At 64.9% G+C, this 26,782-nt stretch overlaps 4 protein-coding genes across 5 annotated transcripts in view; 2 read left to right on the top strand and 2 right to left on the bottom strand.

Annotated features, from left to right (window-relative positions):
- SSPOP (SCO-spondin) overlaps window positions 1-16,249 on the top strand; it is a 35,038-nt gene extending 18,789 nt beyond the window's left edge. Inside the window, exons 48-77 of the mRNA XM_054171168.1 lie at window positions 221-400; window positions 505-627; window positions 1,007-1,133; window positions 1,760-1,851; window positions 2,212-2,385; window positions 2,474-2,640; window positions 3,000-3,334; window positions 3,969-4,183; window positions 4,985-5,161; window positions 5,714-5,932; window positions 6,435-6,602; window positions 7,043-7,174; window positions 7,257-7,497; window positions 8,078-8,218; window positions 8,319-8,365; window positions 8,889-9,269; window positions 9,343-9,489; window positions 9,695-9,825; window positions 10,194-10,309; window positions 10,409-10,455; window positions 10,838-11,497; window positions 11,575-11,657; window positions 13,816-13,916; window positions 13,999-14,216; window positions 14,391-14,599; window positions 14,678-14,776; window positions 14,958-15,018; window positions 15,161-15,291; window positions 15,640-15,790; window positions 16,227-16,249. Of these exons, the coding sequence (XP_054027143.1) occupies window positions 221-400; window positions 505-627; window positions 1,007-1,133; window positions 1,760-1,851; window positions 2,212-2,385; window positions 2,474-2,640; window positions 3,000-3,334; window positions 3,969-4,183; window positions 4,985-5,161; window positions 5,714-5,932; window positions 6,435-6,602; window positions 7,043-7,174; window positions 7,257-7,497; window positions 8,078-8,218; window positions 8,319-8,365; window positions 8,889-9,269; window positions 9,343-9,489; window positions 9,695-9,825; window positions 10,194-10,309; window positions 10,409-10,455; window positions 10,838-11,497; window positions 11,575-11,657; window positions 13,816-13,916; window positions 13,999-14,216; window positions 14,391-14,599; window positions 14,678-14,776; window positions 14,958-15,018; window positions 15,161-15,291; window positions 15,640-15,790; window positions 16,227-16,249 (5,096 nt within the window). The remainder of the gene's footprint in view (window positions 1-220; window positions 401-504; window positions 628-1,006; window positions 1,134-1,759; window positions 1,852-2,211; window positions 2,386-2,473; window positions 2,641-2,999; window positions 3,335-3,968; window positions 4,184-4,984; window positions 5,162-5,713; window positions 5,933-6,434; window positions 6,603-7,042; window positions 7,175-7,256; window positions 7,498-8,077; window positions 8,219-8,318; window positions 8,366-8,888; window positions 9,270-9,342; window positions 9,490-9,694; window positions 9,826-10,193; window positions 10,310-10,408; window positions 10,456-10,837; window positions 11,498-11,574; window positions 11,658-13,815; window positions 13,917-13,998; window positions 14,217-14,390; window positions 14,600-14,677; window positions 14,777-14,957; window positions 15,019-15,160; window positions 15,292-15,639; window positions 15,791-16,226) is intronic.
- A 3,242-nt stretch (window positions 16,250-19,491) lies between these two features.
- Window positions 19,492-20,160, bottom strand: LOC128898284 (gastrula zinc finger protein XlCGF49.1-like). The gene has a single exon (XM_054171169.1). It carries the CDS (start codon window positions 20,158-20,160, stop codon window positions 19,492-19,494), a length of 669 nt encoding a protein of 222 aa, XP_054027144.1.
- Window positions 20,161-20,752: 592 nt separating this feature from the next.
- On the bottom strand, window positions 20,753-22,896 carry KRBA1 (KRAB-A domain containing 1). The gene is made up of 3 exons (XM_009898605.2): window positions 22,658-22,896; window positions 21,158-21,284; window positions 20,753-20,900 (listed from the first exon to the last, which is right to left on the bottom strand). The coding sequence occupies exons 1-3, from the start codon at window positions 22,847-22,849 to the stop codon at window positions 20,794-20,796; spliced, it is 426 nt and encodes a 141-aa protein (XP_009896907.2). The 5' UTR covers window positions 22,850-22,896; the 3' UTR covers window positions 20,753-20,793.
- Window positions 22,897-24,234: 1,338 nt separating this feature from the next.
- DHX30 (DExH-box helicase 30) overlaps window positions 24,235-26,782 on the top strand; it is a 29,008-nt gene continuing 26,460 nt past the window's right edge. The window contains exon 1 of one of the 2 annotated variants that reach the window (XM_054171319.1): window positions 24,235-24,289. The gene's annotated coding sequence lies outside the window, so the exon portion shown is untranslated. Of the gene's footprint in view, window positions 24,290-24,372; window positions 24,392-26,782 lie in introns of those variants that run through there. The other variant, XM_054171320.1, reaches the window with a different exon arrangement.

Genomic DNA, 26,782 nt, shown 5'->3' on the forward strand with positions numbered 1-26,782 from the left:
CCCCCTGCCATGGGCTCGGACCGCCCCTCATAGAAGACTGGACTGGCTCATCCCCCCCCGCCACGGTCTGGGACCCTCCCTGGGACCCCTCCTGTGGGCTGGGGAGTCCCCAAAGGTGGAGGAGGCGACAAGGGGTCCTGGGGGGGGAGGGGTAGTGAGGGTGCCCGGGGGTCTCGGAGGAGCCTGTGCCTCTCCCCTGCCCACCTCTTGCCCCCCGCAGTGCCCGGCGGCTGGGCGCGCTGGGCATCGTGGTCGCCCTGCGACGCCCCATGCGGGGGGGGCGTGAGGAGCCGGACCCGGAGCTGCAGCGACCCCCCCCCCAAAAACGGGGGCGAGCCCTGCCCAGGCCCTCCCCTGCAGAGCGAGCCCTGCAACCTGCGGCCCTGCGGGGACCCCCCAGGTACGGGGAGGGGGGAGGTGTCGCACTGCGAGGGGTGCGCTGCGGGGACCCCTCCCAATCCCTGACAGCCGCCCCCTCCCCTCTGCTGCGCCTCCCCCATCAAGCCTGCGACCCCCCGATGCTGTTTGTGGGGCCCGGGGGCTGCGAGGTGGGGCACGTCCCTTCCTGCCCCCCAACCTGCGGGGACCTGAGCACCAACGGGAGCTGCCCCGAGGAGTGCCAGGAGGGTGAGTGGGAGGTACTGGGAGGGCACGGAGTGGGCACGGGAAGAGCTTGGGGGGCTTAGGGAAGGGAACTAGGGACAACATGGGGGCGACTCGAAGGGGCCTTGAAGGGGGCTTTGAGGGGGGGCCCTGGAGATGCCATGGTGGGCATCGGGGCCTTGGGGGTCACTGGAGGGCACTGGGAGCGCAGGGGGCATGGGGGCATCAAGGCACACTGACAGGGGCAGGAGATCATATTGGGAACTGTGGGGGCTGTGGGGTGGCCTGGGGGGGTACTAGGGGCATAGGGGACCTAGGGATGGCACAGGGGGAGAAAGGGAGGGGCACTAGGGCTTGGAGGGGAAGTGCCCGGTGGGTGCTGAGGGCTTCCCCCCGGTGCCAGGCTGCCGGTGCCCGCCGGGGCTGTACATGCAGGATGGCAGCTGCGTCACTGCCACTGACTGCCGGTGCCACCTGCCTGGCCGCCAGCTCCTGCCCGGGGAGGCCTTTGCCAGCAGCTGCCAGACCTGGTAAGACACTGGCACTGTGGCACCACTGCACCGTGGCATGTTGATGCCCAACACAGTGCCACCCTGCCATCCTGACCCAGTAACACTGTGCCACCCACCAGAGCACTGTGCCATCATGCCCCTGTGCCACTCTGACACCCCAATATCAGGACACCATAGCACTGTGCCATGACCACAGCCTGGCACCATAATACTCCAAAATCAGGACACCAACACCCTGACATGCCAACACCAGGACACTGCAGCACTGTGCCAGTCTGGCACCCTGACACCATGATCCAACAACACCATGCCACTGTGCCACCCCAACACTGTGCCACTGTGCCACTACAACATCCCAAAGCTGTGCCAGCCTGACACTGCAGCCCTGCTCCCTGGCACTGCCTTTGTGGGGGCACCACTGGCTGAGGCTTGTGCCATCTGCAGTGTGTGCCAGGCAGGTCAGGTGCAGTGCCAGCCTGAGGCATGTGCCACGGCCTGTGGCTGGTCGGGGTGGTCGCCTTGGACACACTGTGATGGTGGCTGCGGCGTGGGCACCCAGCAGAGGTTCAGGTGCGTGGCTGGGGGGTCCTGCCCCATGGATGGTGCCCCATGGATGGTGCCCCACAGCTGGCGCCTTTCCACAGGTCGCCCACCAACCCCCCTGCAGCCGCTGGTGGTGCCCCCTGTGCTGGGCCCAGCCAGGAGCAACGTGAGTGCCAGGAGCCCTGCGTCACCAGTAAGTGCCCACCGAGCCCCAGCTGGCACTGTGGGGGGACTGCAGTGGCATAGTGCAGTGCCAGGCAGTGCAGGGAGGTGACGTGGGTGCATGGTGCAGTGCCATGCCATGAAGGATGGTGCCATGTGGCACGGTAGTGCCATGGTGCCATGCTGTGCCATACAGTGCCTGCCCTGCCAGGAAGCGTCAGGGAGTGCAGTGTGGCACCATGTGGTGCCATGGGGTGCTAAGCAGTGCCATGGGGTGCGTGGGGCACAGTGCAGGCATGCTGTGGGACTCGATGATCCAAGGGCCATGGGTGCCAGGGCTGGTGCTGGCAGTGGCACAGCCCCATCTGAGCCCTTTGGTACCATCCCACAGAGGCACCCTGGGGCACAGGGGAGCCGTGGGGTGAGTGGGCACCATGGGCACCATGGGGGCCCTGCAGCGTCTCCTGCGGTGGGGGAGAGCGGCTGCGCCAGCGGCAGTGCCAGGGGGCACCATGCCCAGGACAGGGCCTGCAGAGCCAGAGCTGTAACAGCCATGTCTGCCGCGGTGAGAGCCCCACACCCCTGCCCCATACCCTGCCCCACACCCTGCCCCACAGCCGCTGGGTGCTGAGCAGGGTGCTGGGCTTGGGCAGATGCTGGGTGCCCTCCGGGGCGGCTGTTCCGTGGGTGCCCAGGGGACGGGGGGTGCCCCTTCAGCTGCGCCCACCTGGCAGGGAGGGAGGAGTGTGCCCAGGGGGACTGCACCGAGGGGTGCCACTGCCCCCCTGGCACCCTCCTGCACCGTGGAGCCTGCGTGCAGGTTAGAGCCCAGCCCCACCCGGGGGGTGCTGGGAGGGAGCAGCAGGGTGGGGGGTGCCGCCCAGGGGTGACGGAAGCTGTTTGGGATGGTGGGTGCCTCCAGGGTCCGTGGGTGCCCAACTGGCTGACGAGGGAGGCATTAGTGGGTGCTCCCCAGGGTGCTGGGTGCTCATGGGGGCCGTGAGTGTCTCCCTGGGGTGATGGAAGCTCCTTGGGGTGGCGGGTACCCCCAAGGCCCATGGGTGCTCCCCAGGCTGGTGGGTGGTCTCCCCAGGTGAAGGGTGGGTGCCCCTGGGGGTGCTGGATGCCTCTCAGGGCTAAGGCTGCCCCTGCACACTGAGTGCCCCCGGGGTGACACAGGAGTGTCCCTGTGTGGTGACGGCGGAGCTGCTGCGGGAGCTGCAGGACGGGGGTACCGCCCCCCCGGCCCCCCCGGCCCCCCCTGTCAGCAGCAGCCCCCACGGCCCCAGCCCCCACGGCCCCAGCCCCCACGGCCCCAGCACCAATGGCACCAGCACCCACGGCCCCAGCACCAATGGCACCAGAACCCACGGCCCCAGCACCCACGGCCCCAGCACCAATGGCACCAGCACCAATGGCACCAGCCCCCACGGCCCCAGCCCCCACGGCCCCCGCCTCGTCCTGGGCCAGGAGGTGCCCCCGGGCAGCATCATCCAGCTGGGCTGTGGCAACTGGTGAGTGCCTGCACCCAGCACCCTGCCACCCTTACCCACTGCCGTGTGCCCACTGCCCTTCCCTCCGCCTGGCACCCACCACCCTGATCCCCTTCCCCACCACCCATCACCCTGCCACTCTTCCCAACCTCAGCACCCAGCACCCTTCTGCCTTTCCCGAGAGCCTGGCACCTAGTGCCCTGCTCCCCTTCCCTGCCATCTTGCACCCCACTGCCCTTCCTTCCACCTGCCACCCACCAGCCTGCTCCCCTTCCCCAGCACTCAGCATCCTTCTGCCCTTCCCCACCAGTGTATGCCCACTGCCCTTCTCTCCACCTGGCACCACCTGCCCAGCACCTGTGACCCTTCCCCCTTACACATCACCTTGCCACCCTTACCCAGCACCGTGTGCCCACTGCCCTTTTCTCCACATGGCACTCACAACCCAGGACCTCTCCTCAGCACCCTTCTGCTTCGCCCTCCACCTGCTGCGCTCCTGATGCCCCTCTCTCTTCCAGCACCTCCCAGCACCCCACTGCCATTCCCCACCACCTAGCACCCTGCCACCCTTCCCACCCCCTAGCTCCCAGCACCCGCGACCCCTCCCCAGCACCCAGAACCCTCCTGCCCCACCCTCTGATGCCCCTGTGCCCAGCTCGTGCCAGGGGGGCCGCCTGCGCTGCCCACCCGGGGGATGCCGAGAGGGACACTGGAGTCCCTGGGGCCCCTGGAGTCGCTGCTGGCCCGACTGCGGGGAGGGACTGGGGGTCAGCACCCGCCGGAGGGGCTGCCCCGGAGACCCCTCCCCGGCCCCGCGCTGCGCTGGGGCCAGCACGGAGAGCAGGTTCTGCCGCAGCCCGCCCTGTGCCGGTGGGTCACGGCCCGGGCCCCTGTGTGTCCCCCACGGGTCACAGCCCCTGGCCCCCCACTGTGGGTCACATTCCCGTCCTCTGTCCACTGTGTCCCCCTCCATGGGGTCCCAGCCCCATCCCTGTCTCCACCATGGGTCCCATCCCTGTCCCTGTCTCGACTATAGGTCCCATCCTTGTCCCTGTCCCCTCCATGGGTCCTAGCCCCGTCCCTGTCCCTGTCTCCACGAGAGGTCCCATCCTTGTCCCTGTCCCCACCACGGGTCCCAGCCCTGTCCCTGTCCCCACCATGGGTCCCAGCCCCATTCGTGTCCCTTGCCGTGGGTCCCAGCTCCCCAGGCCCGTGGGTGTCACCGTGTGTCGGGGTGGGGTGGGGTGTGTGTCACCGCCTTCACTCTCCCCACACAGCTGTCACTGTCCCCACGGCTGCCTCCAGCCCCACGGCACAGCCCAGCCCCACGGCACAGCCCAGCCCCACGACCCCAGGTGAAGCTTGTGCGGGAGGACCCCCAAGGCGGGGGGTCCCGGCGCTGTGGGGGGTTCTCAGTACTGAGAGGAACGTGTTGGGGGGGTTGTGCCGGTGCTGGTTGATGGGGGTCCCGGTGTGTGGGGGTCTCAGTACTGTTGGGTGGGAGTCTTTGTGCTGGGGGTGAATCTCAGTACACCGGGGAGGGGAGGTCCCGGTGCCGGGGGCGGAATCCCGGTGCTGTGTGTGGGTGTCTCAGTAATGTGGGGTGTCCCGGTGCCGTTGCGGGGATCCCGGTGCCGAGGGGGTGCCGCTGACAGAAGGCTCCTCCCGCAGGCAGCGGGGCCGGGGGGCACTGGGGGCCCTGGGGGCCCTGGACCCCCTGCAGCCGCAGCTGTACCCGCCCCGAGGCTCCGGCAACCAAGAGCCGGCGGCGGGACTGCGAGGTGGGGTCGGGGGGCTGCGGGGGGGTCGGCCTCCAGCAGAGACCCTGCAACCTGCCCCACTGCTCAGGTGGGGCTGACGGGGTGGCTGCGGGGCAGTTATGGGGGGCTGGGAGGGATTGTGAGGCGTATATGGGGAGCTGCTGGGGGGCTGTGAGGAGCTATGGGAGACTGGGGGTGTGATGAGTGGAATATGGGGGGATACGGGGGGTTATTTAGGGGTTATGGGGGGTCTATGTGGGGCTGTGCGGTGCCGGGGGGCTCTGGGGAGATCTCTGTGAGCCAGGGGAGGGGGTTTCTAGGGGTTTTCTGGGGGTGGTGGTGTCTCAGCCGTGGTGGGGGGTGGTTGCTGGGGGGGTCTCTGAACCACGGGGGGATGTGTGTGCGGTGTTTCGGGGTTCTCGCCGGGTAGGGTGTCTGGAAGCGGTCTCCAAGTGGGGTCTCTCCGAGCCGTGGAGGGGGTGTTTGGAGGGGGGTCTCTAGGAGGAGTCTCTGTGGGCGAGGGGGGGGTGTTGTTTCTGAGCCGTGGGGTGGGTTTCGGGGTGGTCTTTGGCAAGTCTCTGGAGGGGCTTCTCGGGGAGTTCTCGGGGGGTGTCTCTGGGCGGGCGGCTGCGCTGAGCAGTGTCGTGTCCCTGCTCCCCCTTCGTCTCCGCAGCTGCCCCTTCCCGCGACTGCCGCTGGACCCCCTGGGGACCGTGGGGGGGCTGCTCCCGCAGCTGCGGCGGGGGGCAGCAGCTCCGCATCCGCGCCTATACCCCGCCGACTCCGGGGGGCCGCTGGTGTCGCGACATCCTCCGCGATAACCTCCAGTATCGAGCCTGTGGGCTGCGGGCCTGCCAGGGTGGGGGCACAGGGTGGGACATGGGGGGCGGAGGCTTTGGGTGGGGGAGGGAGCTGTGAAGCATGGACGGGTTGGTTAGGGGGCACTGGGAGGGCCTGGGGGTCTCGATGGAGATCTGAGGGTGGTCAGGGGGTCTAAGGATCTCGGGGGGGGGGCCCGGGGCTCGGTCAGGGGCGTCTTGATGTGGGTGTCTGAGAGGTATTGAAGGGGATTGGGGGGGCCCGAGACAGTCGAGACGGGGCTCAGAGTGGGGGTTGGATGTGTCTGAGGGGTTCCGGGGGCATCTCGGGTGGGCTTCGGGGGCTTGTTAGAGGGGATCGGTCTTGGGCAGGAGGTCTCAGAGGTGTTTCGGAGGGATCTCAGATGGGTCTGGGTCGGGATTGGAAGTCTCCGAGCGATTCGGAGGGATTTGGGGTTCTCGGGGGGGTCCGAGGGTCTCCAGGGAGTCTTGGAGGGGCCTGGGGGTGCTACTGGTGCCCACCCCAGCCTGCTTCACCCGCAGTGGCCGGTGCCTGGTCCCCGTGGTCGCCCTGGTCCCACTGTGACCGCAGCTGTGGCGGGGGGCGCTCCATTCGCAGCCGCTCCTGCACCCGTCCCCCCCCCAAAAACGGGGGGCAGCCCTGCCCGGGGGAGCGGCACCAGCTGCGCCTCTGCAACCCTCAGCCCTGCGGTACGGCGGGAGGGCGATGAGCCACCCCGGGGGGCAGGGGATTCCCGGGGGGCGGTGTGCCAGGTGCTCCTTAGCGGGGGGGAGGTAGGGGGAGAGGGAGGGCGCTGTCTGGGTGCTGGGGAGGGGGGGTCTGGGTGCTCCCAGGGGGAGATCTGGGTTCTGGGGGCGGATAGGGCTGGGTCATTCCTGGGGTCTAGGGGGCTCCCGGGAGGGATTGTAAGGGTGCTGTGAGGGTCTGGAGGGTTCACTAGTGGGGGGCTGGGGGCTCCCGGGGGGTCTTTGGGTGCTGGGGGGGTCTGGATGCTCCCTGGTGGGATGTGAGGGTCACGGGGAACGTTGGAGGCTTTCCGGAGGGATATGGACGATCCTGGGGGGAAATCTGGGTGTTGCGGGGGTCTGTGAGTACTCCGGGAGGGTGCTAAGGGGTGCCCCGCCCCCAGGCACTGGGTGCCCCCCCGGCCTGGCACCGGTGCCCTGTGCCACCCAGTGCCCGCGGCACTGCCGGGACCTGCAGCAGGGACTGGTCTGCGCGGAGGGGCAGTCCTGCCAGCCTGGCTGCCGCTGCCCCAATGGTGAGTGCGGGAACATCCCGGGACCCCCCCGTCCCTGGGACTCTCCCCCCGACCCTCCATCACTCCCTGTCCCTCCCTCCAGGCACGCTGGAGCAGTCGGGGCGCTGCGTGCCCCCCAGCCAGTGTCCCTGCCTGTCCCGGGGAGGGCGGCTCTGGCCTGCCGGGAGCCGGTCCCGGGCCGGTTGCTGGAGCTGCCGCTGCAGCTGGGGGGTTCTGAGCTGCACCCCCAGGAGCTGCCCCCCGCCGCGCTGCGTCTTCAGCCGCTGGAGCAGCTGGGCAGCCTGCAGTGTCACCTGCGGCGGCGGCACAAGGGAGCGCTACAGGTGACACCCTGGGGACAGGGGACATGAGGACGTGGTGGGACGCTGAGCCCAGAGAAGGGAGCATGGCACCCAGGGGATGCAGAGCACACAGGACATGGCACCCAAGGAGCACGCATGTCACCTAGGGGGAGGCTATAGGGGGGAACGTGGCACGCAGGAGGTACAGGACATGGCACCTACGGGACACGGCACCTACGGGACACGGCACCCAGGGAACACAGAGAACCCAGGGGACACATGGCACCCAAGGATGGATTGGAGGGAGGACACCTGGCACCGGGGGGACATGCACAACACCCATGGGATATGCACCCAAGGGACATGCGTGGCACCCAGAGGGGGCTGCAGGGAGGAACAGGGCACCTAGAGGACATCCATGGCACCCAGGAGGGGCACAGCACTCAAGAGACACACGGAGGGGCTGTGGAAGGGAGATAAGGCGCCTGGGGGGCGGGGGGGGGACGCGCAATAGGCACCCAAGGGACACGGTACCCATGGCTGCTCGGGCTGCGGGGGGTGCGGACAGGGCACTCAGGGGACCCCCGTGTCCCGGCGTCTCCCGTGTGTTCCCTCCTCCCAGGACGCGGATCGCAGGGCGCTGCGCGGGGGCGGAGCGGCAGAGCCAGCGGTGCCAGGAGGGGCCATGCCCACCCCTTTGCCCCTGGGCTGGGGGCCAGCGGCACCTGGGCGAGAGCTGGACCGGGGCGGGCTGCGAGAGCTGGTCAGTGACGGGGGGCAACCACTGCACCCTATAGCCCACCCCCTGTGTGCCCCCCCATCTCCTACACCCCAAATCCCACTCCCCTCTCTGTGCCCCCCAGCACCTGCACACCCGAGGGCCCCCAGTGCCAGGCCACCCCCTGTGCTGGTGAGTGAACCCCCACACGGCACGGGCACCCCCGGGGTTGGGGGGTGTGGGATGGCACCTTGTGACCTCCTTCCCCCCGTCCAAAGCCTGAGGGGCTCATGGGAAGCCCCCGTGGGACCCCCAACCCTCCTGAGATGATCTTGGGACCCCAAACTTCCCGGATGGGCCCCAGGACCCCCAGCACCCTCACTTTGGAGTATTCCGGGACTTTGAACCCCCCTGGGACCCCCAAAACTTCCCAGAGGACCCCAAGATCTCCATATCCCCCTGGGGACCCCCAACCTTCCCCCCACCCCGGGACAATCATGGGACCCTCAGTCCCCTCTGGGAAGGATCCTGGGACACCTAACTTCCCCCCTCCTTGGAGGGTCCCAGGACCCCTAAATCCCTTGGAGGACCCCCAAGCCCTCCTGGGAGGACCTGTGACAAGACCCTGGTGGCACAAGGGGACTCTGGTGCCCGTGTTGGTGGCTTTGAGGTGCCCTGTGCCCCATGTGGTGCCATGTGCTCCACATCCCCCCAGATGTGTGGGTCTGCATGTGGGGTGCCTGGACCCCCTGCAGCCGCTCGTGTGGCACCGGCCTGGCCACGCGGGAGGCCACCTGCACCCGCCTCGATGGCACCCACGGGGGTGGCACCCATGGCAACGGCACCCCTGGAGGTGGCATCCATGGAAGTGGCACTCACGGCAATGACACTGGTGGAGATGGCACCCATGGCAATGACACCCATGGCAATGGCACCCATGGCAATGACACCTATGATGATGGCACCCCCGGCAATGGCACCCATGGCAATGGCACCCATGGCAATGACACCTATGATGATGGCACCCCCGGCAATGGCACCCATGGCAATGGCACCCATAGGGAGGTCAAGGCCTGTTACCTGCGACCATGCCCAGGTAGGTGGCAGAGTGCCAGGGTGGGGGTGTCCCTGCAGGGTGTCCACCCACTGTCACCCTGTGCCACCCACAGCCGCCTGCCCCTGGGGCCCCTGGAGCCACTGGACGCCCTGCTCCTGCCAGACCCCCTGGCAGCACCGGCACCGGCACCGTCTGGGCACTGCAGGCTGTGTGGGCACCGATGGGCAGAGCCGCCCCTGCAACACCTCGGGGTGCTCGGGTGAGCAGGGGGTGGCACCCACAACCTGGGCACCCAGTGCCAGCGCTCTGCATACTGCCTGGGCATGGGCACCCAGTGCCAGAGCCCAATAGGCATCCAGTTCCAGAAGTCCGTGCCTGGGCACTCCCTGACCATCTGTAGCCTCCTGGCCATGCTTGGTGCCCTTTGGGTGCCCCCCTGAGCCTTGTGTGTCCCCCCCCCGCAGAGCTGAGCTGTGTCCCCCCCTTCCGGTACCAGCCGTGTGCCCCCCCCTGTGCTGGGCTCTGTGCCAGCCTCCAGCACCCTCAGTTCTGCCCAGTGCCCTCCCGGTGCCAGCCTGGCTGCGTCTGCCCACAGGCAAGGAGGGGCATGAGATGGGCACGAGGGGCTCTGGGGGGTGGGGGGCTATGAGAGGGGTAAGGGCGAGCCGGAGGGCACACGGGGGGCTGAGGCAGGACATGGGGGGCCATGAGGGACTGGGAAGGAGAGGGCATGAGGGGGCTTGGAGGGGCTGGGGCAGCCTCGGCGCGGGGCAGAGAGGGACAGAAGAGGCCGGGAGGGGCAGAAAGGGTCTGGGGAGGCTGCGGAGGGCTCCTGGGGCTGAGGACCGGCTTGGGGACACCCTGGCTGCTGTCGCGGGGCAGGAGAGAGCCAGGGGCCGTGGGGACTGTGGGGAGGGGTCTGACCTCCGCCCCAGACCTCCTTCCCAAACTTTAACCCCTCAGGGGCTGCTGGAGCAGTCGGGGGGGTGCGTGCCCCCCTCCCAGTGCCGCTGCCTGCACCCCAGTGCCCCCCAGTCCCTGGCTGCCGGTGCCCGCGTCCGGCTGGGCTGCAAGGAGTGGTGAGAAAGGGGGACGGGGGGGCTGCCCCACACTTGTGGGGCACGAAGGAGGTGCTCAGCCCACCACCCCCAAACTCTTTTCCTTCTACCCCCTACCAGTGTGTGCCAGAACGGGACCCTGCAGTGCAGTGACAGCGGGTGCTGGGGTGAGTGGGAACCACCCCAGACCCACAGACAGCCCCACCCTGGACCCACAGACCCACACAGACCCTCCCCAGACCCACAGACCAACACCAACCTCATGGAACCCCCCCAGTCCACAGAGCTCCCTGGACCCACAGAAGACCCCCACCCTACAGAGCTCCCCAGCCCCACAGAACCCCAAGCCCCCTCCAGCCTACAGTCTCCTGGACCCCGCCCAGACCCCCAGCCCATCCCCAGCCCCACAGATCCCCACTCAGCCCCACAACCTGCCCCTCAGGACCCCCCACGACCCCTCATCTGCCCACCCCACACCAGGGGGCTCTCCCTTCCCCAAGCTGGGAGATCCTTGGGGGGGTCTCCAGCAGCTTTGTATGTGTCCCCCAGGGCAGCTGCCGCTGAGCCCCTGGTCAGAGTGGGGACCCTGCAGCCCCTGCCAGCTCCTGCCCACGCTGCAACCTGGCACTGGGGCACCGAGCCTGGCATGGCCGGGAAGGGGTGCACTGGATGAGGGGACACCAGTGGCTGAGTGGATGCCAGATGAGTGGACACCAGATGAGTGGACACCAGATGAGGGGACATTAGATGAGGGGACAGCAGCCAGTGAGTGGACACAGGGTGAATGGACATCGAATGAGGGGACACTGGTGGCTGAGGGGACACCGGTGACAGAGGGGACACCAGCGACAGAGGGGACACCAGCTGAGTGGACACCAGTGGCTGAGTGGACAGTGGCTGAGACAACACTGGTGGCTGAGGGGACACCAGTTGAAGTGACGTTGGCAGCTGAAAGGATGCCAATGGGCAAGGGAATGCCAACGATGGAGGCAACATCAGCCAAGGGGACACTGATGCCCGAGGTGACACAGCCCAAGGAGACACCAGCAGAGGTGGCACTGCCTGAGGGGACCCAGGTGGCTTCACGGCAGTGGCGCTACCGGACCTGTCTGGACCCCCAGAGTGGCCTGGCCTGGGAGGGCCCCGCGGCTGCCTGCTCCTCTGAGCTGCGCCAGCAGCGGCCCTGCCCAGACACCTCCCTGTGCCAAGGTACTGGTGGGTGCCACTGGGGTGCCAGGGGTCTCACACCGGTGTGATGGTGGTGACATCCCTGTGACCCCACCTAGACTTCTGCCTCTGGAGCCCCTGGGGACCCTGGGGACCCTGCCTGGATCCCTGTGGCAGTGGCTACCGCCTGCGCCAACGCCAAGCCTGGCACCCGACTGGTGCCTGGCGCTGCCACGGGGCCCAGACCCAGAACCAGAGCTGCCCCAGTGACCCATGCCCAGGTAATGCACCCCTGGGACTCCACCAGTGCCCAGGTTGGGGGTGCCAGGAGCATGGCCAGGCCTTAGCCTGCCCCTGTACCAACCAATGTCCTTGTGCTGACCTCTGCCCCCATGTTGAGTGTCTGCAGGGGCCCTGCACAGCTGGTACCTGCCCCATAGTGCTGCCCCTGCCCCACTGTGCTGCCCCTGCACTATAGTGCTGCCCCTGCCCCACCGTGCTGCCCCTGCCCCACTGTGCTGCCCCTGCACTATAGTGCTGCCCCTGCCCCACCGTGCTGCCCTGCCCCACCGTGCTGCCCCTGCCCCACCGTGCTGCCCCTGCCCCTGCACTATAGTGCTGCCCCTGCCCCACTGTGCTGCCCTGCCCCACCGTGCTGCCCCTGCACTACAGTGCTGCCCCTGCCCCACCGTGCTGCCCCTGCACTACAGTGCTGCCCCTGCCCCACTGTGCTGCCCCTGCCCCTGCACCATAGTGCTGCCCCTGCCCCACCGTGCTGCCCCTGCCCCTGCACTATAGTGCTGCCCCTGCCCCACTGTGCTGCCCCTGCCCCACGGTGCTGCCCCTGCCCCACCGTGCTGCCCCTGCACTATAGTGCTGCCCCTGCCCCACCGTGCTGCCCCTGCACTATAGTGCTGCCCCTGCCCCACTGTGCTGCCCCTGCCCCACGGTGCTGCCCCTGCCCCACCGTGCTGCCCCTGCACTACAGTGCTGCCCCTGCACTATAGTGCTGCCCCTGCCCCACGGTGCTGCCCCTGCCCCACCGTGCTGCCCCTGCCCCTGCACTATAGTGCTGCCCCTGCCCCACCGTGCTGCCCCTGCCCCTGCACTATAGTGCTGCCCCTGCCCCACCGTGCTGCCCCTGCCCCTGCACTATAGTGCTGCCCCTGCCCCACTGTGCTGCCCTGCCCCACCGTGCTGCCCCTGCACTACAGTGCTGCCCCTGCCCCACCGTGCTGCCCCTGCACTATAGTGCTGCCCCTGCCCCACTGTGCTGCCCCTGCCCCACCGTGCTGCCCCTGCACTACAGTGCTGCCCCTGCCCCACCGTGCTGCCCCTGCACTATAGTGCTGCCCCTGCCCCACTGTGCTGCCCCTGCCCCACTGTGCTGCCCCTGCCCCACGGTGCTGCCCCTGCCCCACCGTGCTGCCCCTGCACTACAGTGCTGCCCCTGCACTATAGTGCTGCCCCTGCCCCACCGTGCTGCCCCTGCACTATAGTGCTGCCCCTGCCCCACTGTGCTGCCCCTGCCCCACCGTGCTGCCCCTGCACTATAGTGCTGCCCCTGCCCCACTGTGCTGCCCCTGCCCCACGGTGCTGCCCCTGCACTATAGTGCTGCCCCTGCCCCACTGTGCTGCCCCTGCCCCACGGTGCTGCCCCTGCACTATAGTGCTGCCCCTGCACTACAGTGCTGCCCCTGCACTATAGTGCTGCCCCTGCCCCACCGTGCTGCCCCTGCACTATAGTGCTGCCCCTGCCCCACTGTGCTGCCCCTGCCCCACGGTGCTGCCCCTGCCCCACCGTGCTGCCCCTGCACTATAGTGCTGCCCCTGCCCCACTGTGCTGCCCCTGCCCCACCGTGCTGCCCCTGCACTACAGTGCTGCCCCTGCACTATAGTGCTGCCCCTGCCCCACCGTGCTGCCCCTGCACTGTAGTGCTGCCCCTGCCCCACTGTGCTGCCCCTGCCCCACTGTGCTGCCCCTGCCCCACGGTGCTGCCCCTGCACTATAGTGCTGCCCCTGCCCCACGGTGCTGCCCCTGCCCCACGGTGCTGCCCCTGCACTATAGTGCTGCCCCTGCCCCACGGTGCTGCCCCTGCACTATAGTGCTGCCCCTGCCCCACCGTGCTGCCCCTGCCCCACGGTGCTGCCCCTGCACTATAGTGCTGCCCCTGCCCCACCGTGCTGCCCCTGCCCCACTGTGCTGCCCCTGCCCCACGGTGCTGCCCCTGCACTATAGTGCTGCCCCTGCCCCACCGTGCTGCCCCTGCCCCACGGTGCTGCCCCTGCACTATAGTGCTGCCCCTGCCTCCTAGCGCTGCCCTCCTGCCCCACAGGCTGCTGGTGCCCCCCCGGACAGCTGCTGCAGAATGGGGACTGCGTGGCTGTCACCACCTCTGGGGACAATGGCACTCGCCAGCTGCCAGCAGGGGAGGTGGCACAGCAGCAGTGCCACAACTGGTGAGTGCTGCTGCTGTGGGGTGGCGCCACTAGTGGGTGGCACAAGTGGTGGGTGCCACCACCAGTGTCTCTCCCGGCACAGCACATGCCAGAACGGGACCTTCGGCTGCCCGACGTCACCGTGTCCCTCCTATGGGCCATGGTCACTGTGGGGACCCTGCTCCAGGAGCTGCGGTGGTGGCAACACCTCCCGGCACCGTGACTGCCGCCAGAGCGCCGGTGGCGTGGCCTGTGGTGAGGCTGGCACCCAGGAGACAGCTGAGTGCAACCAACAGCCCTGCCCTAGTGGTGGGACACAGGGTGAGTGGTGGGACAGGAGGGTGCTGGAGGTCACGATGGTGCTGATGAGGTGCCAGTGGTGATGATGGTGGCAGTGACGGTGGTGGTGATATTAGTAGTGCTGGTGATGCTGGTGCTGAGGTGCCAGTGCCGGTGATGCTGATGGTGCCAGTGCCATACCTCATGCCCACACAGGCTGTCCCACCGGTGAGTTGTGGCAAGACCCAGAGCTACCCTACGGCTGCAACCAGAGCTGCCAGCATATTGGGCACGAGCCCCCACCTGACTGCCCTGTGCCACCAGCTGCGGGCTGTGTGTGCCAGCCTGGGCACTACCGCAACGACAGCGGGCACTGTGTCCCGGCTGCCCAGTGCCAGTGCTGGCACCGTGGGCAGCTGCACCAGGTCAGCGATGCCAGGGGGGTTCTGGTGGTGGGGGTTGTCCCAAGGCACCCTTTGACGCTTGTTTTCCCCCTCGGCCAGGCTGGCAGCAATTGGCAGGAGTCGTGCCAGGTGTGCCACTGTGTGGCTGGGAGGGTGGTCTGTGCCCCCCTCCAGTGCTCCCCGGTCACCTGCCCTGAGGTAGGGGGTGCTGGGGGCTGGGCACTGGGGGGCTAGGAGCACTGCTGGGGTGGGGGCACCGGTGGGGATGGGGCACCGGTGGGGAGGGGGAACTGGTGGTGGTGACCACCGGCTGGGAGGTGTGCCCGTGGGCATGGGGCACGGGGGTGTGCGTGTCTGATGCTACCATAACCCCCTGCAGGGCTCGGTCAAGGTCCGGGAGCCAGGGGGCTGCTGCCCTGTGTGCCGGGAGCTGTGGCCGGGTAAGGAGCCGGGGGCCTGGGCACGCGTGGGCACTCCCCAGGCACCCCCTGGGACCAGCGAGCTTCACCCCAGGGAGCTGGTGGGGGGGTGTGGGCAGGGTGGCAGGCTGGGCAGTGCCACCCCCGTGTCCCCCGGCTGCAGATGTGTCCCCCTCCACGTGCCACCGCGTCACCGAGCTGCGGAACATCACCCAGGGCCCCTGTGCCCTGCCTGGGGTCAACGTCACCTCCTGCGCTGGGCATTGCCCGTCCCGCACTGCCGTCACCACCCAGGTCAGCTGGGCCCCCCAGCGCCCACGGGTGCCCCTATTAGTCCCTCAGGACCAATGGGTGCTCTCAGTGCCTCTCACTGCCCTCCTCCAGCACCCATGTGTGTCCCTATCAGCCCCCAGCATCCATGGGTGCCCCCCACTGCCCCACCTCCAGCATCCATGGGTGCCCCTGGTGTTTCCCATCACTCCTTCCATCTTCCATGGGTGCCCCCATCACCCATCCCTATCACCCACGGGTGCCTCCCATGGTCCTCCCTCAGCCCCCATGGGTGCCCCTGGTGCCCCCATCCATCACCCCAGTCCTGTGGGTGCCCCTGGTGCCCCCCCAGCGCCCACGGGTGCCCCCCAGGAGCCGTACCTGCGCAGCCTGTGCCAGTGCTGCAGTTACCAGCTGGACCCTGCCAGCCCTGTCCGCACCCTGCGGCTGCTGTGCCCGGGAGGAGGCACCCGGCCTGTGCTGCTGCCCCGGATCAGTGCCTGCCACTGCTCTGCGTGCCAGGGTGAGGGGGAGAGGGACAGGACCCCAGGGTGCAGCACCCTGAGCCCATGCTGCTGCCAGGGTGAGGGAGGGGCAGGGTGCTGCATCACCCCCAAGCTCCTGGTGCTGGCACTAAAGCAGGGGCTAGAGTGAGTGGGTGTGGGTCAGGGTGGGGGCCAAGGACAGAACCCCAGGGTGCAGCAGTCTGAGCCTGTGCTATTGCCAGGGTGTGGGACTGGGGGGCATCAGGGTGGTGGCATCACCCTGGGGGTTGCAGCACCCCAAACTCTTGGTGTTGGCACCACAGGAGGTGCCACACTGAGTGGGTTAGGGCCAGGGTTGGGGGGGGTGGATTTAGGGTCAGGGTGGGGTTCAGTGAATGGGAGTCAGGATCAGGGGTCAGGGTTGGGGGGGTCAGAGGGGGTGCAATTCCCTCACCCCTGTCCCCTCTGCCACAGGTGGGGATTTTTCCCAGCACTGACCCAGCACAGCTTCTCCCCTGGCGACACCCCTGGGAGGTGGGACACCCCTGGGAGCTGGGACACCTCTGAGGAGCTGAGACACCCCTGGGAGCTGGGACACCCCTGGGAGCTGGGACACCTCTGAGGAGCTGAGACACCCCTGGGAGGTGGGACACCCCTGGGAGCTGGGACACCTCTGAGGAGCTGAGACACCCCTGGGAGCTGGGACACCTCTGAGGAGCTGAGACACCCCTGGGAGCTGGGACACCTCTGAGGAGCTGGGACACCCCTGGGAGCTGGGACACCTCTGAGGAGCTGAGACACCCCTGGGAGCTGGGACACCCCTGGGAGCTGAGACACCCCTGGGAGCTGAGACACCCCTGAGCATCTGGGAGATGTTTCTGTATTGTTTCTGCTCAGGCGCCCTCAGACTGGGGGGACCTGCCCTCAGAACCTGCAGCTGGCAAAGTTAAAGCAGCTTACAAGAAACAGGCTCTGAATTTCTTTGTGTCCTCTGGAACAGGAGGTTCTCTTCCTCCTCTGCTCTGCCTTGGTGAGACCACAGCTGGAGTCCTGAGTCCAGTTCTGGGCTCCCCAGTTCAAGAGAGACAGGGAACTACTGGAGAGAATCCAGTGGAAGCTGGGCAGCTGCAGAGGGACCTGGAGCATCTCTGTGAGGAGGAAAGGCTGAGAGCCCTGGGGCCTGGAGAAGAGCAGCCCCAAAAGGGATCTGATCAATGCTCAGCAAGAGCTAAAGGGCTGGGGAGAGGAGGCTGGGGCTGGGTTCAAGAGGAGATTGGACGTGGCACTTGGTGCCATGGTCTAGTCATCAGGTCTGTGGAGACAGGCTGGACTCGATGATCCTTGGGGTCTCTTCCAACCTTAGTGATACTGTGAGACTGTGGTTCTTGTGGCCAGGGACAGGACAAGGGGCAACAGACACAAAATGGAACCCAGGAGGTTCTATCTGAAGAGCAGGAGAAAGTTCTTTGGTGTGGGAGTGCTGGGGCCCTGCAGCAGGCTGTCCAGAGGTTGCTGAGGATCCTGTGCAGGGTCAGGTGCTGGAGGGTGATGTCCAGAAGCTAACACATGAGACATCAGCTGGGCCTCAGACACAAGGCAGCCATCTCCTCACTCCCAGCTTTCCACACAAGGCAGAAATTTGCCCTTCCCTTATCTCAAACTCCTGTGACCATTGGGGACTTCTGAGTGCTCAGCCAGGGGTGACACCATGCTATGGTTTCAACCCAGCCAGTGGCTGAATTCCCAAACCAGTTGCTCACACAAGCCCAAGGCCCCCATGCTTAGGTGTCTGAGGAAGTCACACGATGCCCTGTGGGCTGAGATCAGGAGGCTTTGATAGAACCATCCAATGTCCTGCCCCTCACACAGCACGGGCCACAGAGAGCACAGCACCAGAAAACCACCTCCTCCCTCAAAGCCTGCAACCAGCAAAGCAGAAGAGCCCCAACCCCCCCAAACCACAAGCCAGGGGGGGAAAAGAAAAGAAACAAACAAAAGAGCCCCCAGAAAGAGGAACCGGCTCAAAGAAGAGCAGAGAACGAAGTGTGACCAGGACCAGGGAGGTGATTCTGCCACTTTGCTCTGCTGACACCCCCACCTGCAGTACTGCATCCCGTTCTAGAGCCCACAACCCAAGGACATGGAGCTGCTGGAAAGGGTCCATGATGATCAGACAGCTGGAGACCCTCCTCTGGGGACAGGCTGAGAGAGCTGGGGCTGCTCAGCCTGGAGAGACCTTAGAACAGCCTTCCAGGACCTGAAGAGGGCTACAGGGGAGCTGGAAAGGGACTTTTTACAAGGGCTTGTAGTGGTAGGACTGGAGCAGGGGACATTCAGGTTGGACATCAGGAGAAAGCTCTCTACAATGAGGGTTGCCCAAAGATGTGGTGGAGGCTCCACCCCTGGAAACGTTCAAAGGGGCAAATCCTGAGAGCTTTGGTGGCCTTTTGTGATGGGGCCATAACGTTGGTGGTTAAGGGAAGAGAAAGTGAGGTCATGTCCGTGGACTTGTGCAAAGTGACCGACCCTGACCCACACTACATCCCAGTCCCTAACTTGGAAAGAAGGATTTGACAGATGGAGCACTGGCTGCATAAAGGACTGGTGGGGTGGTTGGTCTCATGAGTAGTGATCAATGTCAGCATGCAGACCTGGGCCAAGCACTGTCCCTCAGGGGTCAATACTGGGACCAGTGCTGTTTAGTATCTTTGTGGGTCGCATGGACACTGGGATCCAGGCACCCTCAGCAAGTTTCCTGACACCACCAAGCTGTGTGCTGTAGTTGACAGTCTGGAGGGAAGGGATGGAGTCCTGCTCTGCAGCCCCCAACACAAGAAGGACATGAGTTTGTTGGAGAGGGTCTAGAGGAGGCCACAAAGATTATCAAATGGCTGGAAACCTTTCCTCCAAGGACAGGCTGAGGGAGAAGGGTCTTCTCAGTCTGGAGAAGAGGCCAGAGACACCTTGGTGCAGCCTTCCAGTATCTGAGGGAGGCTACAGGAGAGCTGGGGAGGGATGTTTGATAAGGGCCTGTGGTGACAGGACAAGGGGCAACAGTTTGAAACTAGAGCAGGGGAGGTTTAGGGTAGACATTAGGAAGTTCTTTATTGTGAGGGTGGGGAGACACTGGAATGAGCTGCACAGAGAAACTGTGGACACCTCATCCCTGGAGGCATTCAAGGCCAGGCTGGATGAGGCTTTGAGCAGCATGGTCTAGTGGGAGGTGTCCCTGCCCAGGGGAGTTGAACTGGGCGATCATTAAGGTCCCCTCCAGCCCAAGCCCTTCTATGGAATCCTGTGTCTCCAAGTGTCTGGGCAGCAGTCCAGAAAGAGCTGCTGTCTGAGCTGACAGAGGCTGAGCTCCGATTCTGTCCCCTGCAGAAGTGAAGCCAAGCAGGTGTCTCAGGGCTGGGGGCCCACCGGCTTGCGGCCACCACCTCGCTCCACGTTCCTCCTTGGTGCCATGGAGCACAGACCACCGCACCTCCAGCAGCCTGTGCCTGCTCTGCTCCCCCTGTGCTTCCCAGCAGGGTCCTTCTGTGCTCCCGGCAGGGCGCACAGGGAGAAGCGGGGGAAGAACTCTGGCAGAGCAGCAGGAGAGGATCCTCTCCTCGGTGTGCACACCACAGCACACCATCACCTCGCTCTGGTGCCGCTCGGGGCAGGGGCAGAGCCGCTTCCCTGCGTGGGTGGGGGCTGGGCTGCCCTCGAAGCTCCCGCGAGCGGGGCAGGCAGAGCGTCACTGGCTGGCGTGGGTGCGCTGGTGGGTGACGAAGCGGCACTTGCGCGTGAAGCCCTTGCCGCACTGGCGGCAGGCGAAGGGCTTCTCCCTGCTGTGGATGACCTGGTGGATGTCCAGGTTGCTTTTGTAGGTGAAGCTCTTGCCGCACTCCGTGCACAGGTAGGGCTTCTCTCCGGTGTGGATGCGCTGGTGGGAGACAAAGTGACCTTTCTGGGTGAAGCTCTTGCCGCACTCGGCACAGAGGAAGGGCTTGACGCTGCTGTGGATGCGCTGGTGCATCACCAGGGTGCTTTTCTGGTTGAAGCTCTTGCCGCACTTGGGGCATTCAAAGGGCTTCTCACCGGTGTGGATGCGCTGGTGGATGACCAGGCTGCCCTTGTAGGTGAAACCCTTGCCGCACTGCGGGCAGGCGAAGGGCTGCTCGCCCGTGTGGATGCGCTGGTGGTTGACCAGGCTGACTTTGTACCTGAAGCTCTTGCCGCACCCAGGGCAGACATAAGGCTTCATGCCCGTGTGCATGTGCTGGTGCTGGAGCAGGTCGTCCTTCCTGCTGAAGCTCTTCCCACACTCACTGCAGACAAAGGGACGCTTGGCCACGCGCCTCTGGGCACCGCCTGTCCTGCAGCTGGAGGGAGGCAGCTGCCAACCACTTGATGCTGGAGCCATCACCTTCTCCAGGCAGACATCCTGCTGCTCAGCATCATGGGGCTGGGGGCTGAAGGAATCCCCTGAGGACAAAGCCCCCTGGCTCTCCGTATGCTCTGCCACCGCTGCTCTCACCCCCTCCTTGGGTCCCAACTTGTCATCTGCCAAGAGAAGGGAGCTGTGCACACAGCCATAGCTCTGCAGCCTGCCCAGAGATCCCCCCAGAACTGTGTCCACCCCTCCCAGCAGCCCTGCTCCCTCCCAGAAGGAGAGTTGACCATCAAAAGCTGGCCACAGAGATAGGGTAGCTCTGAGCGTGGTGACCTGCTGCAAATTGCTGCCTGTCTGGCAAGGACCCTTCCTTCACTCCAAGCACAGTGAGGTTGTACCCTCCCCTCCCTCTGTCCCTCCAGTGCTCACCTGCTCCAACACTATGGCTGTGACCTCCTGGGTCATCCAGACCTTTGGGACATCTGATGCACAACTCCTCCTCTGGCTCCAGCTTCACAACGACCTCAGCATTGGCATCACCTGCATGCAGAGAACATGGAGCTTATCGTGGGTACTGGCAGAGCCAGAGCAGCCACCAATGGTGGCAGCCAGCACCCACCCCTCCTGCACCAGCAGCCTGCAAAGGAGCTGGTCCCCTCAGCCCTACTCACAGGCAGTGGGCTGCTGGGACACATCCTTGTGCTGGGAGCTCCAGTGGTGCCCACCAAACATCTCATCTTTGATTCTCACCATGGGCTCTGCTTGGATGCCTGTAGAGGGAAAGGCTCAGCCCATGTGCTGGTGGAAAGTAGGGAGGGTTGGTGACAGTGGCTGCAGCTGAATCAGCACTAACCTCCCCTGGGACAGGGAGATCTTCTCCCAGCCCTGCAGCCATACTTCAAACCACCCTAACAGGCCCCTTGCAGCGCAGCAAGTGCTGATGGAGTCAAACATGGTGGAATGCCACCCTCAGCCCCAGGCACATCCCCAGATGACACAGAAGCCCAGAAACTGACTCTGCCTTTACCCAGGGAGGTCAGGAGCTCGTAGATGTCCAGCATGACGCTGCGGTAGAGCTCCTGCTGCTCCTCGGTGATGGCCTCCCACTCGGCACGGCTCAGGTAGACAGCGACGTCCTCGAAGGTCACTGGTACCTGCCACAGAAGAGTTGCAGCCTCTGTCACATGAGGGGAGCCTCAGCCATGAGGCAAAAGGGGCTTGCATAAGATTTATGCTGCAGGGGCAATCTCCAGCCCTGCAGAGAGCTCCCACGGGCTGAGATTTAGAGCACCAAGGGCAGTGCTGGAGTCTGAGCAGCTTCAGGGGGAATTCTGCATCTTCAGAGAGCAACGTCCCAGAGAGATGCTGCCTGAGCTGGGGGCTGTTCTTGGGGCAGCCCCTCATGACCCTGCGTGCTTACATCCCACTGAGGCTGTAATGGTGCTGGCATCAAGCAGGGAGGAGGGTTTGGGGATCTGCTTTGCCACAGGACTGATGTAAAGAGGAGGGGGACAGGGACAGCTGTGGGGACAACACGATGTCATGGGGCAAGAGAAGCAGTGAAGACTGAGGGCGGAAATGGGGATACTGGAGGGAGACAATGCCATGGGGTAGCAGTGCAGAGGGCTGGATGGGGAGCAATAGTCCAAGGGGATGGGAACAATGTCACAGGGAGGGCAAGTACCACAGCAGGGGGAAATATCACAGAGGGAACCATGTCACTGATACCCTACTAACCTAAACATTGTGGAATATACAATCCTCATAGCATGTGTCCATTTGTACTAACTTGTGGACATTCAGGGGTGTGCAGTCTCTATATCTAAACTAATAACCATTAACTGTGTAAAGAATTTGTCACTGTGGGTTTTAGAAAGAAGAACAAACTGGTTTAGGCTGACTCTGTGGCCAGCTTGTCTCACCACCCATACTGGGCAGCCTAGAGTATGCACGATGAAGAAGTTCAGCTACAGGCCATAACGGTAGAGGGAGATGGAAAACCCCAAGCAACCACCAGAGGACCCCTGCAGTACACAATAAGCTCCAGTGTAGGAGATTCACATATGTCATGAATTGCTGGAACGAATATGAATATGCTAATCACGTCTTACAAAAATGGTGGTCATGTATGAGATGTAACCACATACTCTGCATTTCACTGGCTTAGGTGGAACGATCCCCCAGTGTCGCGATAATAAAGAAACGCCTGTCCTCTGACACCTCATTGTTCTTAGGGATCATCACGACGGGGAGTGGTGCAGAGGGTTGGATGGGGACAACAGTAAAGGGGGACTGGCAAGGGCAGTGTGGTGTAGGGGCTGGGGACGGACACATCGGAGCGGCGAGTGTCATGGGGGGGACGACGAATTCAGAGCCAGCCATGACAGCGGAAAGAGGACGCAGCGGAACCCTGACCAAAGAGGCGTGAGGGGAGCGAGGGGTCCGCCTAGAGCCGGAGATGGAAGAGCCCGCTAGCGAGGAAGGCTGGGCCAGGCCGGGCTACCTTCCGCCAGGGCCCGGCTCCTACCTGCGTCTGCCCTGCCGTGGCAGACAAGGAAGCCCCGGCGAAGGGTCCCTGCTCATCGCCGGGGCTCCTCGCTCTCCGCCGGGAGGTCCTTGCTTCCTTGTGGGGCTCCCCGCTGCCCACCGAGTGGCTCTCGCTGCCTTCCAGCGATGCTCGCTCCCTGCCGCGCTGTCCCTGTTCCTCTCCGGGCGTCATCGGTCTCCTGGGGTGCTCCTCTCCCCGCCTCGCCGGTGCGCCGTGACTTACAGACCGTTGCCGGGGACCGTACCTCAACTCACGCTGCAGCCCCGCTTCCGCCCCCCACGGCCGCTTCCGGCCCCGCCCCTCCCGGAAGGGTGCCCGTTAGCACGTGACCCGCCGCGTCCGCTGGCGGCGGCGCCGTTGAGTGGCCGCTCACGTGAGCTGCGCCGCCGCCGCCATTGGCCCCTCGGGTGGCGCTGCGCTGGGGCGGCAGCGGCGCCGCCCTCGGCGCTGGCTCTGCAGGGGCTTCCGGCGCTGGCAGTAGCCGAGGTGCGAGTGGCGCCTGGTGGCTGTTTGTAGGGGATGCCGCGGGCACCGCAGTGGGTGCAGAGTGCCTCTGCTGGGGGCTCTCCAGAGGGCTCTGGCAAGGCTGGAGTGAGGCCAGCAGGGCGAAGTTCAACAAGGCCAAGGGCCGATTCCTGCCATTGGGATACAACAACTCTCTAGGCTGGGAGCAGAGTGCCTAGTAATTGCCCGGTGATAAAAGGATATCTGGGGGTTGTTGATAGTGGATGGAGATGATCCAACGTGTGACCAGGTGGCCAGAAAGGCTACCACCACCCTGGCTTGGATCAGCAATAGTGCAGCCAGCGGAAGCAGGGCAGGAATTACCTCCCTGGACTGGGCACTGGTCAAGCCACACCTCGAATTCTGGTTTCAGTTTTGGGCACCTCTCTCCAAAATAGGAGATTGAGGAGTTGGAGCAGGCCCAGAGAAGGGCAACAAAGCTGATGAAAGGCCTGGAGAACAGGGCTGGTGAGGAGCAGCTGAGGGACCTGGGGTTGTTGAGCCCGGAGAGAAGGCTGCGGGGAGACCTTCTGGCTCTCTGCAACTCCCTACGAGGAGTTTGGAGCCAGGTGGGAGTTGGTCCCTACTCTCAAGGCACAAGTGACAGGACAAGAGACAACGGCCTTACGTTGCCCCGGGGGAGGTTGAGGTTGGACATGAACGACTTCTGTCCCTTCGGGGTTGTCCAGGCGTGGCCCCGGCTGCCCGGGGCAGTGGTGCAGTCCCTTTGTGGAGACGTTTGCAAGCCGCTCTCCCCGGAAAGCCCAGCAGGCTTGATCCCGGAGGTAACCGCAATGGCCTCCTCAGGAGCTGGGCACCGCGCTGCGGCGGTGGAGGAAGCACTGAGCGGCTGCAGCCCGGGGCGGCAGGGCCTGCGGAGGGGGCGGGTCGGCCCTGGCCTTTGGCGCCAGTCGTCGCTGTGAGGACGGGCCCCGCCCCCGCGCGCCATCCCGCCACTGGCGGCCCAGGCGCGCGGAAGCTCACTTCCGGGCGGGGCCGGAAGCGATGCGGTGTCCGCGGGCCGCGCCCCGGAAGCGCTTCCCCGGGCTGCTGGGAGCTGTAGTCCGAGCGGCGGCGACCCGGCGCCGGGGAGTTGGTTGTGAGGAGGTCGGTGTCTCGCGGCGGGACCGGTCCCGCTACGGCTTGGGGGTGGCTGCGGCCGCGCGGGACGTGGCGGGACCGCAGCTCGGACGCCGCGGGCGAGGCTCCGTAAGGCCTGCGGCCTGCGGCCGGGCGGGCGGGCGGCGGGAGGCAGGAGCGGGAGGATGGCTTCGAGCCGGGCGGCGTCAGGGGGAGCGGCGGGGCTGAGGCGATGGGATGAGGTGGAGGGGCGGCGGGGCTGGGCAGCGGAGAGCCGCGGGCCGCAGCGGGAGGAGGCGGCGGCCCGGGCCAGGCGGGGTTCTCGTCGAGCCGCCCCCGGGGAAGGGGCCGTGATGGGCCTGGGCCTGGGCGGTAGGGGATGCTCCGGTGCTGGGGCACCGGCCGTGTGCGGGGTGGGGCCAGGGATGCTGCTGCCCGCTGCTGCTCCGCACCGCCGCTGCGAGCCAGGCGGCGCAGCCGGCCGGACAGCGACCGCGGCTCCCCGCGGGTCTTGGGCTAGCGGCCGGCGGGGACAGCCCCGGTTGGAGCCCGGAGAGCCGAGCTCCGCTTCGGGAAGGGAACTGGAGGTGGCCTGGGGAGCTGGGCTCGGCTCTGGTTTATCGTTCGGTGCCTGGGGAAAATGGTTACTCCTATTACCAAGCTGTTCTCCGGCGCGGCTGGCAGCCCTTTGCTGTTTGGTCTCTCCTCCACCTTCTCTTAACTTACTCTGTGGTCACTTGTGGCCCCGTTTTTCACCCGTGGTCACTGTCACTCTGGGCTGTGCTCGGTCTCACGAGCGGGGGGTGCCCAAGAGCATCCACCACCCAGCCGTACCTCTGGCCCCCACTTCTGCCTTCTCCGAGCTCAGCAGTGGGAATCTTGCCGGATGTGGATCAGGATTTCTTGGGTGGATTTGCCCCTTCTTTGGCCCAAAGAGCTGAAAGTCAAACGGTTTGGCTTTGCAGCACCCTGGGTGGGTGAGCTTTGAGAGTGGATGGTGTGGGACATGATAGAGCACTTGGGGCTGTGCTTCCTCTCAACTGCTGGAGACTCACAGCAGGAAATAAGCAGAATTTCCCTGAGATTTGCAGCATCTCAATGTCCTTTCTCCTTGGGGATGTGTTTCCTTCACTGCTGTTTTCAGGTGGATCAAGGCAACCCAACAAAGACTAAATTCCCAGGCTCTGGAAGTGTTACCTTCCCGCTTCCAGTGCCAGCTTCACTGGCTTCATCCTTTGCGGTAGGGATGTTAGAATCACGGCATCCCAGCCTGGTTTAGGTGGGAAGGGACCTTTGAAGGCCCTCCAGTGCAACCCTCTGCAGTCAGCAGGGACATCTGCAACTGGAGCAGGTTGCTCAGAGCCCCAGACCACCTGACCAGGCATGGGGCATCTCCCACCTCTCTGGGCAGCCTGGGACAGGCTCTCACCACTCTCAGTGCCAAGCACTTCTTCCTTCTCTCCAGTCTGAATTTCCCTCTTTCAGTTCAAACCATCACCCCTTGTCCTGTCACGACAGGCCCTGCTCAAAAGTCTGTCCCCAGCTTTCTGGTTGGCCCCTTGAAGCACAAAGGCCACCAGAAGGTCATCCTGGAGCCTTCTCCAGGCTGAACAGCCTCAACTCTCTCAGCCTGGTCTCACAGCAGAGAGCTTTACCTTCACATCAGCTTTGTGGCTCCACTCCAACAGGTTCCTGGTTGTTGACAGAGTTTTATTGTCTCTTGCTCCTGGGATTCTCATTCTCTCCCACTGTGAGGCAAGTCTCACACGTGGTTGAGTCTCACTCCACTTGTGCCTTTGCCTTGTCCATAGGAGTCCTTGTGTCACCATGTCCCACTTCTTCCTAAATCCAGTTCCCAGTGAGGCTACACATCCCTTCTGCCCCTGGAGCCCCACTGAGTATATTTTGTCTTGCCCAAAGGGTCTCTTTCTCAGTGATGTTCATTGCCATGAGTGGTGGTGAAGCACCTGCCATAGCTGGGCACCTCTTTTTGGTATCAGCATCTTCAGCCACACCTCCCCTGGGGTCTCCACCAGGCTGCTGCCTGGTTTCAAACTGATTCTTTGTTCAGGATCCCCTGTGTCCATATTCACCAGATCAGGTCCTGAGGAACCCAGTGATGGTGCTGCAGGGGCTGGTCTCTTACTGACCTGTCCCTTAAACCTACCTGATCTAGCCAAGCTTTGCTCTTTTTGCTCGGACATTGGTCCTGCTGGGTGCTCGAGCTTGAAGCATTCTAGCTGCAGATGTTCCTGCCCACTGCAAGGGGTTGGGCTAGGTGCCCTTGAAAGGTCCCTTCCACTCATGAGTCTGTGGATTCTTCCATCTCATTTAAAAAGGATCCTTCCTCAGTGGGATTCTCTTCATGGACCTCACCTGGGTTGTTTCATCTCCCTGCTCCTGTGCAGCCTGGCTCTTTTAGCCTTGGGGCTGTTAGTGGTTCCACAGCAAGGGTCCCCACCTCAACTGGGGACCTACAGGCACAACTCAAATAGCATCTTTACAGAGAGGCAGAATCCC

The sequence above is a fragment of the Dryobates pubescens genome, chromosome 21, assembly GCF_014839835.1.
Source record: "Dryobates pubescens isolate bDryPub1 chromosome 21, bDryPub1.pri, whole genome shotgun sequence".
Lineage (NCBI taxonomy): Eukaryota > Metazoa > Chordata > Aves > Piciformes > Picidae > Dryobates > Dryobates pubescens.

Excerpts from the sequence above, each read along its gene's own strand:
- LOC128898284 (XM_054171169.1), bottom strand. The coding sequence starts at position 20,160 with ATGGCTCCAGCATCAAGTGGTTGGCAGCTGCCTCCCTCCAGCTGCAGG.
- KRBA1 (XM_009898605.2), bottom strand. The coding sequence starts at position 22,849 with ATGACGCCCGGAGAGGAACAGGGACAGCGCGGCAGGGAGCGAGCATCG. Across the intron at positions 21,285-22,657 it reads CCACGGCAGGGCAGACGCAG|GTACCAGTGACCTTCGAGGA; the intron begins GTAGGAGCCGGG and ends CTTCTGTGGCAG. Across the intron at positions 20,901-21,157 it reads CGAGCTCCTGACCTCCCTGG|GCATCCAAGCAGAGCCCATG; the intron begins GTAAAGGCAGAG and ends TTCCCTCTACAG.